This window comes from Eriocheir sinensis, chromosome 45 (assembly GCF_024679095.1).
Source record: "Eriocheir sinensis breed Jianghai 21 chromosome 45, ASM2467909v1, whole genome shotgun sequence".
In the NCBI taxonomy this organism is placed as follows: domain Eukaryota; kingdom Metazoa; phylum Arthropoda; class Malacostraca; order Decapoda; family Varunidae; genus Eriocheir; species Eriocheir sinensis.
Genome location: NC_066553.1, coordinates 8330030 through 8345702, shown reverse-complemented (window position 1 = coordinate 8345702; position 15673 = coordinate 8330030). Strand labels below are relative to the sequence as shown.

Below are 15673 nucleotides of genomic sequence, written 5' to 3'. Positions count from 1 at the left end.
GTTAGTCCGACAACAATAGTAATCTAGGGTTAAAATGATTGGACATTTAAAACTGTTGACAAACATGTGGCATTTCACTACATGGACAAGGGGATAAAGAAATTAACTGAGGCTCTGATCCCCACAGCTTGGAATATTCAACAGTATGTAATATGGTCTCCACAAAGTGAGAATGACAGACATAAGCCCAATATAAAGAGCAGCAGCCAGATTGGTTCCAGTTTGGCAGATCTATCATACAGTGGTGCAGCTAGGTATCTATCAATGGGGGGCACAGCTGAATAAGCAGGTGGAGCTCAGGGACATTCTGATGCTATGAAGAAGGTTACCAGGGCATATTCCAAAATCAGATCAAAGGTGGGTATTAGGGAATGGCCAGTGGGGGTGCACCTGGGGGTACGAGCCCCAAGTAGCTGCATCACTGCTATCGAATAAAGTAAATTGAAAAGACTGCCATCCCTCAAGGAAAGAAGAGGGAAAGGTGGCATGATTGCAGTGATCAAAGCAATGATGGGAGTAAATAAAACTGATAAAGATCTGTTTGTAAGCAACAAAAGGACAAGAAAAGAAACTGAAGAAGAATAGCTTGGGCAATATTAATAAAGACTCATGGGAGCACTTGTAGGAGGCCACTTCTTGTGTGAGTACTCCTGAGATTACTCATATGAGCAATCTTAACTCACAAGCACATCATTTGTGGGAGAAATTGCATTTTTGTTATTTACTAATATAAGATGAAATTTAGGCTGTATGTATAGGGTATGTTTAGGGTTTAATTTTTTATTACATTAATGATGTTATTTGAAAGTGTACAGACTCAAGTTTTGCTCAACTACGTAGACTATGAGGTTAGACAGGGCGAGCTGTGAGGGTCTGTTGCTGGGACCACCGCCACCCATGTTATACTGCATTTAACCTCCCTCCCCTTCTTTCTTTACGCATTCTCTAACTAGTCTATACCTTTACGCCAGCTCGAGTTACTGTATTTGTTCAGCACATCACACCGAGTACAAAAAGTCATCTGTGGGTGCTGTCTATCTGCTGCCACTCCTGTCGTGGTGCTTCTTGACAGTCTCATAACTTCTATGCTGTTAAAAGATCCTTTGGGGAACAAAAATGGTACCTGAACTTTCAGATCTGCTATATGAAGAAAGATTGGAACACATGAACCTGCCAACTTTGGAACAGAGGAGAGAAAGGGGAGACTTGATAATGTTGTTTAAGTTGATGAGTGGTATGGATAAGGTAGATAGAGAGGACTTGATGGAGAGAGAGCAAAGGAGAGGATTGAGAGGACACAAGAAGCTGAGAGGGAACATGCTTGAGAGACAAAAAGAAGTACAGCTTTCCTCATAGAAGTGTGGATTTGTGGAACAGTTTGGAGGAGGAAGTGGTGGAGGCAAAGAGTGTCCACCATATGAGAGAAAGATTGGATAAAAGTAGACAAGGAGACAGGACTATCTGAGCCTAGCTCAAGCCCTGTGCTACAAATAGGTAAATGCAAATAGGTAAATATAAATACACACACACACTCAGTTTTCCCCATGGAAATATAAATATTTGGAATGAATTAGAATAAATGGTGAAAGCAAAAAGTGTGTGGCAAATAAAAGAAAAACTAGACAAATATAGATTTCGAGACAGTGCCACATGCGTGTAGCTCAGGTACTGTATACTACAACTAGGTAAACATCCGCATACACTCTTATGGTATGCATATATCATACCCTGTTGATGCCGTAACAAACTTACATTGATGGAAGACAAAATCAACATTATGTATGGAATCTGTATTTATTCAATATGCATTTTTTTGCAACTGAAACATTTTAGTAGATTAAAAAATGTACAATATTTAGGGTTAAAATACTAATTATTCAGTATATAAATCAGAAGCCTTGTGACTTATGATCCAGGAATTATGATAGTACAGGTCCTCCTCAAGTTACAATGTATGCAACTTACGACTGCTTGCACTTATGATCAGGCCAATAATGTTAATCATCCTTGGTTAAGTAATGAGTTGACATTCCAGTGATTCTGCTGTGGGTAGAGCAGTTGTTTGTTTACAATGCGTTCCTGTGCCTCCTACCCCACCCGTATCCCGTTGCTGTCCTCAAGAATTGCCTTTATCCAGCAGGGCTGGGGTAAGGCAGGAGGGGATATGGGTGGCTGGGCTGGGTCAGTCCACCCACACTTCCCCCTTATTTGCCTATGGAACTCAAGCTGTAGGTATGTACTATTCACGCTATAGTCGCTAGTCACTACTATACCAGTTTACAGGCCTACAGTCTGTTATACAAGCAGCTTGATCTAGCAGACGCCAGTTGGCTAGCTGAGGAGGCGATGACTGAGTGGTCAATGTGCTGGTGTGGTGAGCCTGAGGACCTAGGTTGGAGTACCACTGATGCACGCTGACCATTTTCAACCTTTGCTGAGTGGCGAAAGATTACCCGCATGCTGCTTATATCTTTAATCAACTCTAACTTCAGCGACTTCATTCAAGTGGAGTACCAGTGGGCAGCATGGGCCAAGCAATAGTCATACATTACGACAACCATGATAAATAAAATTTACCTGCGCCACTAACAGGCTGGGGTTCCCCAAGAGCCCTCAAGCAAAGCTACTGATGCTGCAGGCAGCACCTAAAAAAAAAGAAAAGAAAAAAAAAAAGAGAGAGAGAGAGAGAGAGAGAGAGAGAGAGAGAGAGAGAGAGAGAGAGAGAGAGAGAGAGAGAGAGAGAGAGAGAGAGAGAGAGAGAGAGAGAGAGAGAGAGAGAGAGAGAGAGAGAGAGAGAGAGAGAGAGAGAGAGAGAGAGAGAGAGAGAGCAAAGTAAGGATGGAGTGAGTCTACCCAGTTATTTCCACTTATTTTTTTTTATGCATTTTTTTTTACATTTCAGCCTATGGTGCTGGTAGGCTTTCTTGGTGGGGCCTGATGGTTGGCCCCAGCCCATTAAGGCACAGGCAAGTGTTTATAGTGTTGCCATCTTGCTTGTCAAATCTCAGCTGCTTTTTGGTTCACCCATTAACCCACACAACTAACCAGCAGGTGGGGGGTAGCCAAATCGGACATTTGATCAGCTTAGTGCAACCAAATTGGTGTCCCACAACAACTCTCACAATATTCCCATAGCAGCTCTTAGAGGTGACTGTTTACCGGAGACAGCAATCATAGATGAACAAAACACTTACAGATGATAGGAAAATGCAGTAGAGGTAACACTGGCCACTCATACACCTACGACACGTTCTTTGTTTACAAAAACTGCCCCTCTGACAACACGACCCCCTGCACAACGACTTGGCAGGATGTTTGGCTAATGCCTCCATCTTGGCAAAACTTGGTAGCTCCATTGCATAACATTGTACAACAATGTGTGTCAGACTGGTCAATCGAATGCAGGGCTGAGGTAAAATGACCACATGAGGACAAAGGCAGGGTAGGAGGGGAGGGTAGGAGGCCCGGGAATGATGCTCTATCAGTGGCGGGACATTTGAAAAATATTCTTTATTTTTTAATGTAAATTTCAACTTATAACCAATTTGACTTACAACCTGCCTGTCGGGGTCAAACTCTGTCATAAGTCGAGGACTACAAATACGTACTTTCTAGAAAAAAATAAAAAATAGATAAAAAAATATAAAAATAAAAAATTAGGACTCACCAATATTCTCTCATGACCTAAAAACCTTCCCCCCCTAAACCATGAGTAAACAGCAAAAGGAATGCAGCTGACCACTCTAGGGTAAGTAGCCCAGATATGGCACTGAGGCTTTGATTGCATCATGTCCTGTTTATGTGGATTATGCCAAACAAAGCAAGTCATGAGCTGGCTATAATTCAATAATTCATCACTGCAAGAATGATTTGATAAAACCAGTTAATGCTAACAACTAAAGCTGCCTTTATTTAGGAGCTCTGTGAGAAGAGAGCAAATTAACAAACACAAAGGATGATAGGGTCTGTGGTGGATCACAAAATCAACTTGTCGAGTTGTTGAAATGACATCAAAGCAAACACAACACCCACAGCCTACATGTAAGACTGACACATCATCAACACAGCTTGTAATGCATTCTGTAAGTGAGTATACCTCATAAACCTAATAGCTGCATGTACTATCACACATTTACCAAATCACAGACAGGCTCAAGGAATATCTTTACAAATTTCTTAATAAATATGTAACAATAAGACAAATAAGAGGAGGTTCACATCATTAAATCAGTGACATCACCACCTCTAGAGAGAATACAGAGATAAAATAGAAATTTAACGTGGAAAAAAAATCACCATCCTTCACCCTGGTAGGAACACTCCAGATCTATTTACAAATGCATTCTCTATTGGTTAATCTCAAAATACTTCTCTTGAGTCTATGTCTGGTGCAAATACATATGATTTTTTAGTGAATCTGTTCTTGAGGACCGATATGGGCAGTAGGGGCAGGCATACGGCTTCTCCCCGGTGTGTGTACGTATGTGTGTCTTAAGGTTCTCCTTTTGTGTACATGTGTAGGGGCAGTGAGGGCATGCAAAGGGCTTCTCTCCAGTGTGTGTGCGGACATGTCTATTTAGGTTTGTTAAGACAGCTGTAGAGTATTGGCAGTAGGGACACTGATGCATCTTGGCGGCTGAGCATGACATCTTTCGATTTCTTGAGATTCCTTTTCCACCCATCCACTGACTGCAACTCTCCAGTCCCACCTGCAGAGGATGCCCAGCTTACTTAACCAAGTGGAATAACCCTAATACCCTTAGTACACATACTCAGAATAATTAAAGTCATCTCTCCTATGACATCACTATCACACTTGGAAATATTAACAATATAAGCAGATTCTTTTAGAGAAACGTCAGTAGCAACACTCTCCACTTTTCAAGGATACACTGTAAATAATGGGTTAGTGTATGGCCTCTCAGTATGACAGATATACATACATGAATGTATAATTTTTCTTTTACATTTCATCAAACATTTGATAATTTATAGATGTCTGATTAATCCCTTAGTTTCTTAGTTTTTACAGGTCTTAAAGGTCCTATTTGACGTGTATTGACTTGAGTGATAAAGAGTTTCTAAAATTAAGTTATAGTAGAGAGCACTTTGTACGTATACAAATTGTTTTTAATTTTATTAACTCTGTACGGTCAAGACGACTGAGTCACCACTCAAATAAACTCAGAAACAGAGATAAACCTCTAAACTTTATAAACTACCAATTCTAAAAGTGATCTTCAACAAAACCTACAGACCTATAGTAAAATGGATATGTAAAAGTTTATACACATGAAAATAGGGTACTGCAGTGTGTGTGAACCACAAAATTCTTTCAGATTTGTGAAAATGCGATCATTTTATATACAACTAAATCCTGATGGCAGCACTAATGGGTAGTGTACTATAAAGTGGTAGTACCTGACTGTCGTGAGAGCAAGGTGCCTCGCGAGGGCCGGGGCTCAGATCCTGTTTGCCTCAGGTATTTGATAGCGATCATAATTCCTGTACTATATTAATTTGTAATTTCTCTGAACAGAAACAAATTAAATAAAATACATCTTAATTGTTGCCCCAAAAGTGTTAATTTTGTGACATTAGTATAAATAAACAATCTAGCATATTCACTGATACTTTTTAAGAAAGTTCATATAAAATTATATTCCTTATTATAGTCTGTTTCATTTCAGCTGTCCACCAACAAAACGGGAATTTTTATCGATGTGGCACCTGCGCATTTCTAGTTCGTGAATACGTGAAAATAAATGTTGTGATAGACATTCAGGCTTGTTTTTCAATAATATATTTGAATGTTTATGTTTACAAAAAACAACTCAGTCGTTTGCAACAATAATCTAACACACAAGCACATGAAAAGACAAGCTTGTATCAAATAACATAGTCACATCATGCTCAAACAATCTATGGTTTTTCAAAGCCACTGATTGATAGCTCATTTCAAGTATATTAGAAGACATCTGGTTCTACAAGTGTAAATAAAGGGTATCTTAATAATTTACTGCATGTAAATAATGATTAATAATCGAAGTAACGTGAAATAGTAAATAATAACTGTTGAATGTTATGCTAGGCTATTTCAAATATTAGGCTACTCATATTATTTACATGCAATGCATCAAAATATCTTATGTATAGACACTTGCAGAGTCGGATGTCACTTTGTGTACCTGAATGATATGAAATATGGGTATCTGAAAGGCTATAAATTGTTCGAGCACGATCAGGCTATACTGTTTGATATACAAGCTGTTCTTTCATGTGCTTGTATGGTAGATTATCAATGCAAAACGGCATGTTTGTGGTTCATATAAGAGGGCTTGAGTTTTTTTTGTAAAACAAAGATTCATATATATCACTGAAAATATAAAGTTGATCTTCACGCAATCACAAACTAACAATGCGCAGGTGCCACATCTACGTTCGTGAGTGGACAGTAGGAATGAAACGGACTATAGCTTTATATCACAGTACTACTTGTACATACTATATGCTTATAGATTCTATTTCTTATGGATTCATGTGGAAATTAAATATTTCTCAAGGAGACATTTTCTATTGGAAATCAGAATATTCCAGAATAATTTCTTGTACAAAAAGTTCTGATGAAGCATCATCCCAATTATCTTGTGTTTATAAATCTTATTTAAGTATTAAAAATGGTTTTAGACTACCTAATCAAGGAAAATATTTAATTCTTTATGTATTATTAATTCATATTCCAATGCACAAACAATCTCGTATTTAATCTGAAATGATTCAATAAATTTCAATACAGAATAGTTCTCCTTTCTTTGATCAATTTGGAGGCAAAAATTTTGAGAATAATAATCCAATTTTACCCAGATAGAAGCCTTAGCCCTGGGGAACTTCACGTCTGCTATACAAAGTTAATGTTAGCACATTATACAAAAGTTGGTAAGCAATTAAAATTGGTGGTGTCTATTGCTTGTGGCTTACCTTATTTCTAATTGTATTTTCACTGTGTAAAATATGTGCTGTTGTACAGATGCACAAATATGCTTTTAAGTATACAGTGCATAGAAATCTTGATGTGAGTGTTTTGCTGCTTTACATGATGTCTCAAGAGGTATGCTGCACTCTCTCAAAGAAATACAGTAATAACAGTAAAATACAATTAATTCACAATATTTTTTAAAATTCAAAGGATAAAGCAAAACAAGTTCATCATAAGGTGCTGCTTTCTGCCACCCTCTGTATACCAACATGAATGAGCTTCAGGAATTGTGAGGACTTTTTGCCATTATGGTCATGACAAGGAAGTTGACTGTATTAACTCTGATGAAGGAAGAGATGAGATTTTAAAGAGTCTGTTCGTGAAGATCGATAAGGGCAGTGTGGACAAAAGTATGGTTTTTCCCCAGTATGAGTTCGAATATGCTTTTTCAAATTCTCCTTTGTGCTACAAGTGTAGGAACAAAATGTACAAGCGAATGGTTTTTCTCCAGTGTGAGTGCGCACATGCCTCTTCATGTGCGTTAGGATGCCAGTGGAGTACCGACAGTAGGGACACTGATGCATTTTGATAGAAGTGTTGGGGGACTTCATGTCTCTTCGGAGGCCTGACTCCCCACTCCACTGCCCGCCACTGCCCACTCTCACCTGTTGAGTATGCCTATCTTACTGAGGGAAAGCCTAAGCACCATAAACAGTTGAACACTTGTTTCCCAGTGTAAATTACGAAATTGATCAAGGCTTTGTCAAAGCATCAACTGTCATCTTCAAAGCATCTTGTTATGCATTGGAGGTCTTATTCCTTTTTTGTTGTGAAATAAAACTGACTCGTTTTACACACACACACACATACACACACACACACACACACACACACACACACACATCATTTGACATTAAGAAATGTAAAGTTCTTGACTAGGGCAAAGGAGCCAAGAGACCTATCTGGAATTTAAAAATAGGGAGTGATCAAATTAAAAGGCAAAAAAGGAAATAAATTTAGGAGTTATATTCCAGAACAACTTGTCCCCTGAGAAACACATATGAAAGATTACAAGATAAACATAAAGGTTCCTAACTAATATTAGGGTGGCATTTCACTGTATGGATGAGGATATGATGAAATTGATTATGTTGATGATTCATATTTGAATATGCAGCATTGTTGTGGTCTCCTCACACAAAGAAATATCTAAGGAAAATTGAAAAAATTCAGAAAGCAGCAACAAAAATGGTGTCAAGCTTGAGAGACATGACATGAAGATTGGGTTTTACTACCTTGGAGGAGATCTGTACAGGCTGATGAAGGAAATCAAAACAATAGACAGGGATGACGTACATTTGGGTCATGGAAAAGGAATTGAGGAAGACAAGGTGCTTGAGAGATACCAAGAAATATAGATTTCCTCATAGATGCCTTGACACCTGGGATGACTTAAAAAAAAAAAAGACAGTTCAAGCCAAAACTATTCATGACCTTAAAGCTAGTCTTGATAAAACTGAGATCTGAGGCTCTACGAGGGTAGTTTGCTTCCTGTATGTCACAACTACGCACACAAGTATGCACACATGCACATGAGTAAGAGCATAGCTCCTTTCTCATATACCACAACTAAGTAAATACACACACACACACACGGCCCGGTAGCTTAGTGGATAGAGTGTCTGCCTCACAACCAGAAGGAATGGGATTCGATTCCCCGGCCGGGTGAAGATAAGTTGGGTTTATCTTCTTTCACGTGTAGCCCCTGTTCACCTAGCAGTGAGTAGGCACGCGACGTAAGGCGAGGAGTTGTGACCTTGTTGTCGAGGTGTGTTGTGTGTGAGTGGTCTGTCCTCCCAAAAGATCGGTCTCTAAGCTCCGTGCTCCTTCCATCTTCCGTCTTGAGAGGGACCCGCAGCAGACCAAGAGGTGAATTACACACACACACACACACACACACACACACACACTGGAGAGAAGAAGAGAAAGAGGAGACCTGATAGCAGTGTACAGGGTGGCGAGCGGGGTGGAGAATCTGGACAGAGAGGACCTGTGTGTGTGGAGCGAGAGAGAAATGAGAGGACATGGAAAGAAATTGAGGGCGACCATGTGTAAGCAAGATGTGAAAAAGTTTAGCTTCCCAAACAGAAGCATTGAGCTATGGAATAGACTGGAGGAGGAGGTGGTTTGTGCAAGAAACATTCATGATTTTAAGGAAAAGTTGGATAAGAGAGGATATGGAGATGGAACATCGCAAGCATAGCTCTTTTCCCATATGTCGCAACTAGGTAAATACACACACACACACTCACACACACACACAGAGGAACAAAGAAGAGAAAGAGGAGACCTAATACAAATATATAGGCTATTGAGTAAAATGGAAGAAGTAGATAACGAGAAATTGCTACTAAGAGAGGAACCTTCCAGCAGGAATACTAGAGGACATAGTAAAAAGTTGAGGAAGGGAAGATGCTCAAGAGACATAAAGAAATATAGCTTCCCACAAAGAAATATAGAGGTTTGGAACAGATTAAGTGAAGAAATAGTATTGGCGAAGTGTGTGCAAAGTTTCAAGGAAAAGTTGGATAATTATAGATACGGAGACGGGACCACACGAGCGTAAGCCCAGGCCCTGTAAAACTACAACTAGGTAAATACAACTAGGTAAATACACACAGTCTATTACCTAGCTATTGATATATGAAACTTTGTTTGCAGGCAACTTCTCCCACACATATAGTTTACTGCAAAATATTAGAATGGCATTTCACTACTTTAATGGGGACATGATGAAGAAAATAATAATAAAACTTATTAGACCAAGGTTAGAGTATGCAGTGGATGTTTGGTCACCACACAAGAAAAAGGATATATAAGGAAACTCGAAAGGATTCAAAGAGTTGCAACTAAGATGGTACCAGAACTATCAGGTCTGTCATATAAGACTAGATTGGAGGAGCTGGGCCTACCAACACTTGAAGAAAGAAGAGAAAGAGGAGACCTGATGGCAGTGTACAGGAATACAAGTGGAATGGACATGTTGGATAGAAATGATTTAATTGAGATGGAAGGGAGGAGGCAACTAAGAGTGCACAGCAAGAACTTGAGAAAGTTTTCCATACAGGAGTGTGGATACATGGAATGACTAAACAAGGACATTGTTGAAGCAGGCAGTGTCCATATAATGAAAGAAAAGTTGGACAAACATAGATTGGGAGATAAGACTATCTGACCTTGAGCTCAGACCCTGTATAATACAAATAGGTAAATACAAATAGGTAAACACACACACACACACATACACACACACACACACCACTCTGATAGCTCAGTCGTTAAAAGTGCTGCACTGCCAGGCTTCCAGGCATGGCAGGCAGAGGTTCGAGCCCCGCTCAGGCCGTTTTTTCATCTGAATAAGAGTGGTTACTGTCCCCCTTGAGTAATGGGGATGGGGTGTGTGGTGTGTGAGGTCCTGGCAGTACCCAGAGATCAAATAATGAGCCTTGCTCTGATTGGGAGGGTACTTGCTGGCAATTGCAGGTCCAACTCGTGACCAGGCTGTGGTGAAATAAAAAATACACACACATACACACAAACCATTCTACAATGATAAACTTGTTTTTGGTATTCTTTTGCTTACACCAATGCAATATGTATCATTAAAAGGACAATGACACAATGAATTTACAAGTTGATTCATAATTTAATTTTATTAACAATAATAATTTGGCATTTAAACTGCAGGGAGCAGATTTAGTGACTTATGTCAATATACGATATCAGTCATTGGTACTTTTATTCAGGCAGATGTTTCATGATTATGTACAAGTTATACATCCTCATCCTCCTTCTGTACTAACATGAATTCAGTGAGAAAAAACAAACACCTGATAGGTGCAGATCTATGATATATAATGCAAAAAAGGTATATAATCTACCTCAGTCTTTTACCTAGCTGTTGATATATGAAACTTTGATTGCAGGCAACTCTTCCCACACATATCTGAAAACCCCATGTCTGTTCTCTCCAGAAGCTCATACCATGAGGCTATGTCAGAAAGATTTATTTTCTTTTAATCCTTTTAGGCAATTATTCCATTTTTACATTATGCATTGTCTTTGGTTTCTATTATTTTTTTTATCACATATATATATATATATATATATATATATATATATATATATATATATATATATATATATATATATATATATATATATATATATATATATATATATATATATATATATATATATATAAAATCAAGATCTTTTATTCTGGAATATTCTCCCAGGAACCCACAATACAGTACATCCTGAGGTAAATCAGGATATACATAGTCTCGAAGTGCTGTGGGTTAAATGATGTCTTATACATCTATCTGTTCAGTTTACTATGCTTTTCAAGCACCTTTTTTATACAGGTTGAGCTTGGATTCAATTCAGATTCTTATGATCTGGAAACTTTTATCATTCAGCATTTTTGTGAAGGTAAAAAAAGAAAAATTAAAGAAATAAAATTTGCCTTGAAGGAGATGGCTATGCCATCTTAGGATTGCCACTATGCTTACATATGGCTTGACATTATGCATACAGTAAAACCCATTTAAGATGGCATTCTCCAACTCAAAATAATGTATAAGGTGGTGGCATGGGGAAAAAAATATATACACTCGGCCCTCGATTTAATGTACCCCGATTTAACGGATTTAGGATTTAATGGACCACAAATTCTCAATGAACAAATACCCAGTGTCCGGTGTGACACCGGCTTTAGAAACGTCAAAACCCTAAAATACCACAGAAGTGATATTTTTTATCAAAACTGCTTGCATCACCTCCCTAAGGAGGTTGAGGAGGGTGAAGCCCCCTTCCCCCTCCCATTAGTTAGGTTTGGTTAAATTTATTTGGCTTGTGGTTTGGGGCGGCGGAAATACGAAGCGCGGGACGGGACATGGCAGCAGCGTGTTTGGTCCAATTCGTGGGCCTGTGTTGCGAGAAATACCTCCTTGCATAAACAATTCGTGCTGCTGTCCACCACGCATGCGTATGGGGGGAATACACAGCAGGAAAAACATTAATTTACCTGGTTTTGTTCAATTAGTGTGTCCACTTCCAAGTGTGAGCGGTGAGTGAAATTAATAGACAGTATGCATGTTGAATCTCTCTCCGAATTGTCTTGCGGCTGCAGCAGCGGGCGGGATAGCCATTGAAAAGTCAGTCATTTAATGATTTGTGACAAACAATTATCACATTATTTCATAACACTGAAAAAAAATAAAAATAAATAAATAAAAATTTTCGTCAGCCCATGTGAGACTACACACTTGTAGAATTTTACCCATACGCGTAAACAATATGCCCCACCCCCCCACACCCCCCACCCTCGCAGGGCCCCACTGTCAACCCTTGATCGCTGGAAGGCCAACATAACAACACGTGTTGGCGGAGCGGAGGCGAAGGTGGAGATGGCTTCTTCTGAAGTGCTCTATGGGCTACTTAGGCTGTGCCTGTCTTACGGCACCAATGCAAAACAGGTCAAAAGAAGAAGAAGAAGCACGGTTTGTTTTGTTGGTCCTCTAGCGGAGCTCGGACAGAGAGAGCTTGAAAAAGATGAGTTGTGAATGCCACCTATACAGACATCACAATAAAATAACTATATACCTACGTTTATTATTAGGTTTGTCGGTGTCATTTTAGTTTTTTTTTAATAGTAATTTTACTGTTTACCGGTATTTATTATATGTAAGTATTTTCAAGCAACGGACCACCCTTCCCCCCTTTTAATTCGTTAAATCGAGGGCTGAGTGTATGTATTTTAAATTTCAATTGCTGCTTTTCTGAAAAGTCAGAAATATCAACTATAAGCTGGCAACATGCCATATGTTTGGACTCCAAATTCAGCATGGCCATTGTGATGTAAAAAAAGTGGGAAAAAGCATTCTTTAGTCAACAATGTGCCATCAACTGAAGATCCAAAGTCCTCTTCTATAGCACCTCTGTAACCCATCAAAAGGCCCTCTCTATGCTTATTCTTGTATGCAAACACTGTAAGTACTTTTATTTATTTTTGTGTTTGTATGGAGAGGGGAGAGGAGTCAAAGCCTCCATGACAATTGTGCAGTTGTTAGTTAATAAAAATGCATATTAATGTTCTCAGTAAGCAATGCAGGTAATGAGAACAGAACCAGACAAATATTTTGAATAGTAATGTTTCTTTAAGGGGAAATTCATATTAGGAGTAAACTCATAACTGCAACTTGAATCTGGAATAACATGTTGAGACAGCTTCAATGAATGAACATGATTTCCTTATATTGGTTAACAATTTGGTCTTTCAAAACAATCAATTGTCTAAGTATACATTTAAGTGACATGTACGTAAACAAAAGTATGGAACTGCATTATACAATAATTTTTTGTTTATCAATAGGTGGAGGAAACTCCATTTATCTCTTGACAAGTGAGAAGATTTCATGAGACTGACTTTACTTTCCACTTCTTTCACTGTTGTATAACTTTAAGGAATTAATCCTGACTTTGTAAACAAAATTGATTTCCTGTTAAAAGAAATAATTCAAGTTTTCTTAAGCAGGTGCTTTAAAATGGATGTAAGTGTTTCTTCTTGTATCTTAATTTGATCATATCCATTGTCCACTGAAATGTTACATTACGAAACATGATACGTACTGAAATATGGAATGAGTACCATGTACATGAACAAATCAACTGCACATTCCAAGTCTGGTATGTGAACAGAAAGAATACCTATCCTATCATAAACAGGGGCTATGTTTACCCAAACGGATGAAAAATACAACTGTCCATTGGTGGTTCCTTAATTTTGGCAGCCCCTTCTGTCTCTATGCAGAACAATCCACAGTTACATTGCACATTCAATGAAGGAAATGTAAAATAGTCTCTAAGATTTATGTGTGAACATGTGGTTCCTCAAAGAGTACGAGCGAGATGACCTGTAAGGACAATAGGGGCAGCCGTAGGGTTTTTCTCCAGTATGAGTTCTGATGTGTGTCTTCAAATTTTCTTGGGCTGAGCACCGGTAAGGACAGTGTGGGCAGGCAAAAGGCTTCTCTCCGGTGTGAATGCGCACATGTTTTGTAATATTAGTTAGGATATTTGTAGAGTATTGGCAGAAGGGACACTGGTGCACCTTACTGTATGTACCGGCTGCCTTGCCACATCCGTCTCCACTCCTGCCTGTCCACTCCATGCTACAGTCCAGCCCCACCTGTAGAGGATTCCCGTCTTACAAGGGTGTCTGGGGGTTAATCGCATTTCAAGCAGGTCACAGCTAATTAGATGTGGCATAGGTTTCAGTCATTTTCTTATCAGTAGCATTTACGAACGACAAGGTGATCAATGTTTGTTATGAAATTACACCAATGTATGCAGACTGCAATCTCTCATCACCTAAAATGTCCATAGTGGTATAAAAAGGCATTTAAAGATCACTCTAAAGGAAGTTATGTTCTTCAGTTACATCCCATTCACTAGGGCAAAGGGCAAATATTGGTTTTTCACCTGATATTAAAAAATAATCATCTGCATCGTACTTACTCCAGTACCGAAGAAATTCATGGTTGAAAATAAAATGAAATGTTACAGTGGCATTCTCTCACAATATACATGTCTTGATTTTATGTTTTTCCTTCATGTCAGAATAATGAATGGCTAACAAGGATAAGAATGATGATGGAGGGAATCGGTACTTGATGGTGTGTTAATGGTGTGGAGTTATGAAGAGTGCAATGGGCTCATTTGTATCAGAACGAAGATGCTATTGATGCAACACTTTTTTTCCAATATCCCACTGATATTTAGCATTATTAGCAAAGCACTGGGATTTTCTAAATGATAGGTATGGGTGCATGTGATGTACTACTGCAATCAGAGAAATGGTTGGCATTTTGAGCTGCAATAATCTATGAGCAGCCAAAGACAACATCCAAAGTCTGTATAACCATTATACCTATTAATGGTCAATTGCAGCTCAGTTTTACTGCAAATGCAGCACGTGGTTTTAAAAGAATAAGTTTTTTCAATGGAATACAATACATCTGAGCTGCACTGAAAAATATTAAACTCTTATAAATATTGCCTTCTCAGGTTATGCTGGTCTTTTTTATATTGAAATACATTCTACTAATGCAGAGAGCATTTATATATAAAGTTAGTTTGATAGCTGTAAGTTTAGTTGCTTAATTATGTTCAAATGATCTCAAAATCTAAAATGAACAAAAATACTAACAATTTTCGCAATGTATTTTGAGTGCTAGCAGTGTAAAAAGGTAAGCAATGTAAAGAATAAAAGAAAAAAGAAAATCAGTTTTGATTGTAGTAAGATAATAATTTGATTCACTCCACATAAATCATAAGTCACAGAAGAGGGTATCTTTCAAAAAAGCAATCAGTATTCTTTATTTTTATTATTCCTTTTCAAAGTAAAATAAAGTTAAAAGTTACAGGTATTATCATCATAAGCTTTTCTAGTAGATTTGGAAACAAACTGTGGATTAAAACAACCCATCAAAGTAAGTTGTGAGCCAACTGAAAATGAGGAATCTTATCACATTACTGGTGAAATTTTACTGTGCCGAGGAATGGTGAGTCCAAACATGCCCCTTTAAGGTGTCTTTGCGATTGGAACGATAGGAGCAAATGGTGCAAGCATAT

The 15673-nt window shown here is 38.4% G+C and overlaps 1 protein-coding gene across 12 annotated transcripts in view; it reads right to left on the bottom strand.

The window, feature by feature from the left end:
• Positions 1-15673, bottom strand: part of LOC126980703 (sentrin-specific protease 1-like) — a 96677-nt gene that overhangs the window by 20582 nt on the left and 60422 nt on the right. Inside the window, exon 6 of one of the 12 annotated variants that reach the window (XM_050830869.1) lies at positions 4365-4709. The exons of 8 other annotated variants lie outside the window; for them this stretch is intronic. In XM_050830869.1, the coding sequence (XP_050686826.1) occupies positions 4380-4709 (330 nt within the window). In that variant the 3' untranslated portion in view covers positions 4365-4379. Of the gene's footprint in view, positions 1-4364; positions 4710-7296; positions 7642-12388; positions 14229-15407 lie in introns of those variants that run through there. 3 more of the 12 variants (XM_050830870.1, XM_050830871.1, XM_050830867.1) reach the window with 3 other exon arrangements.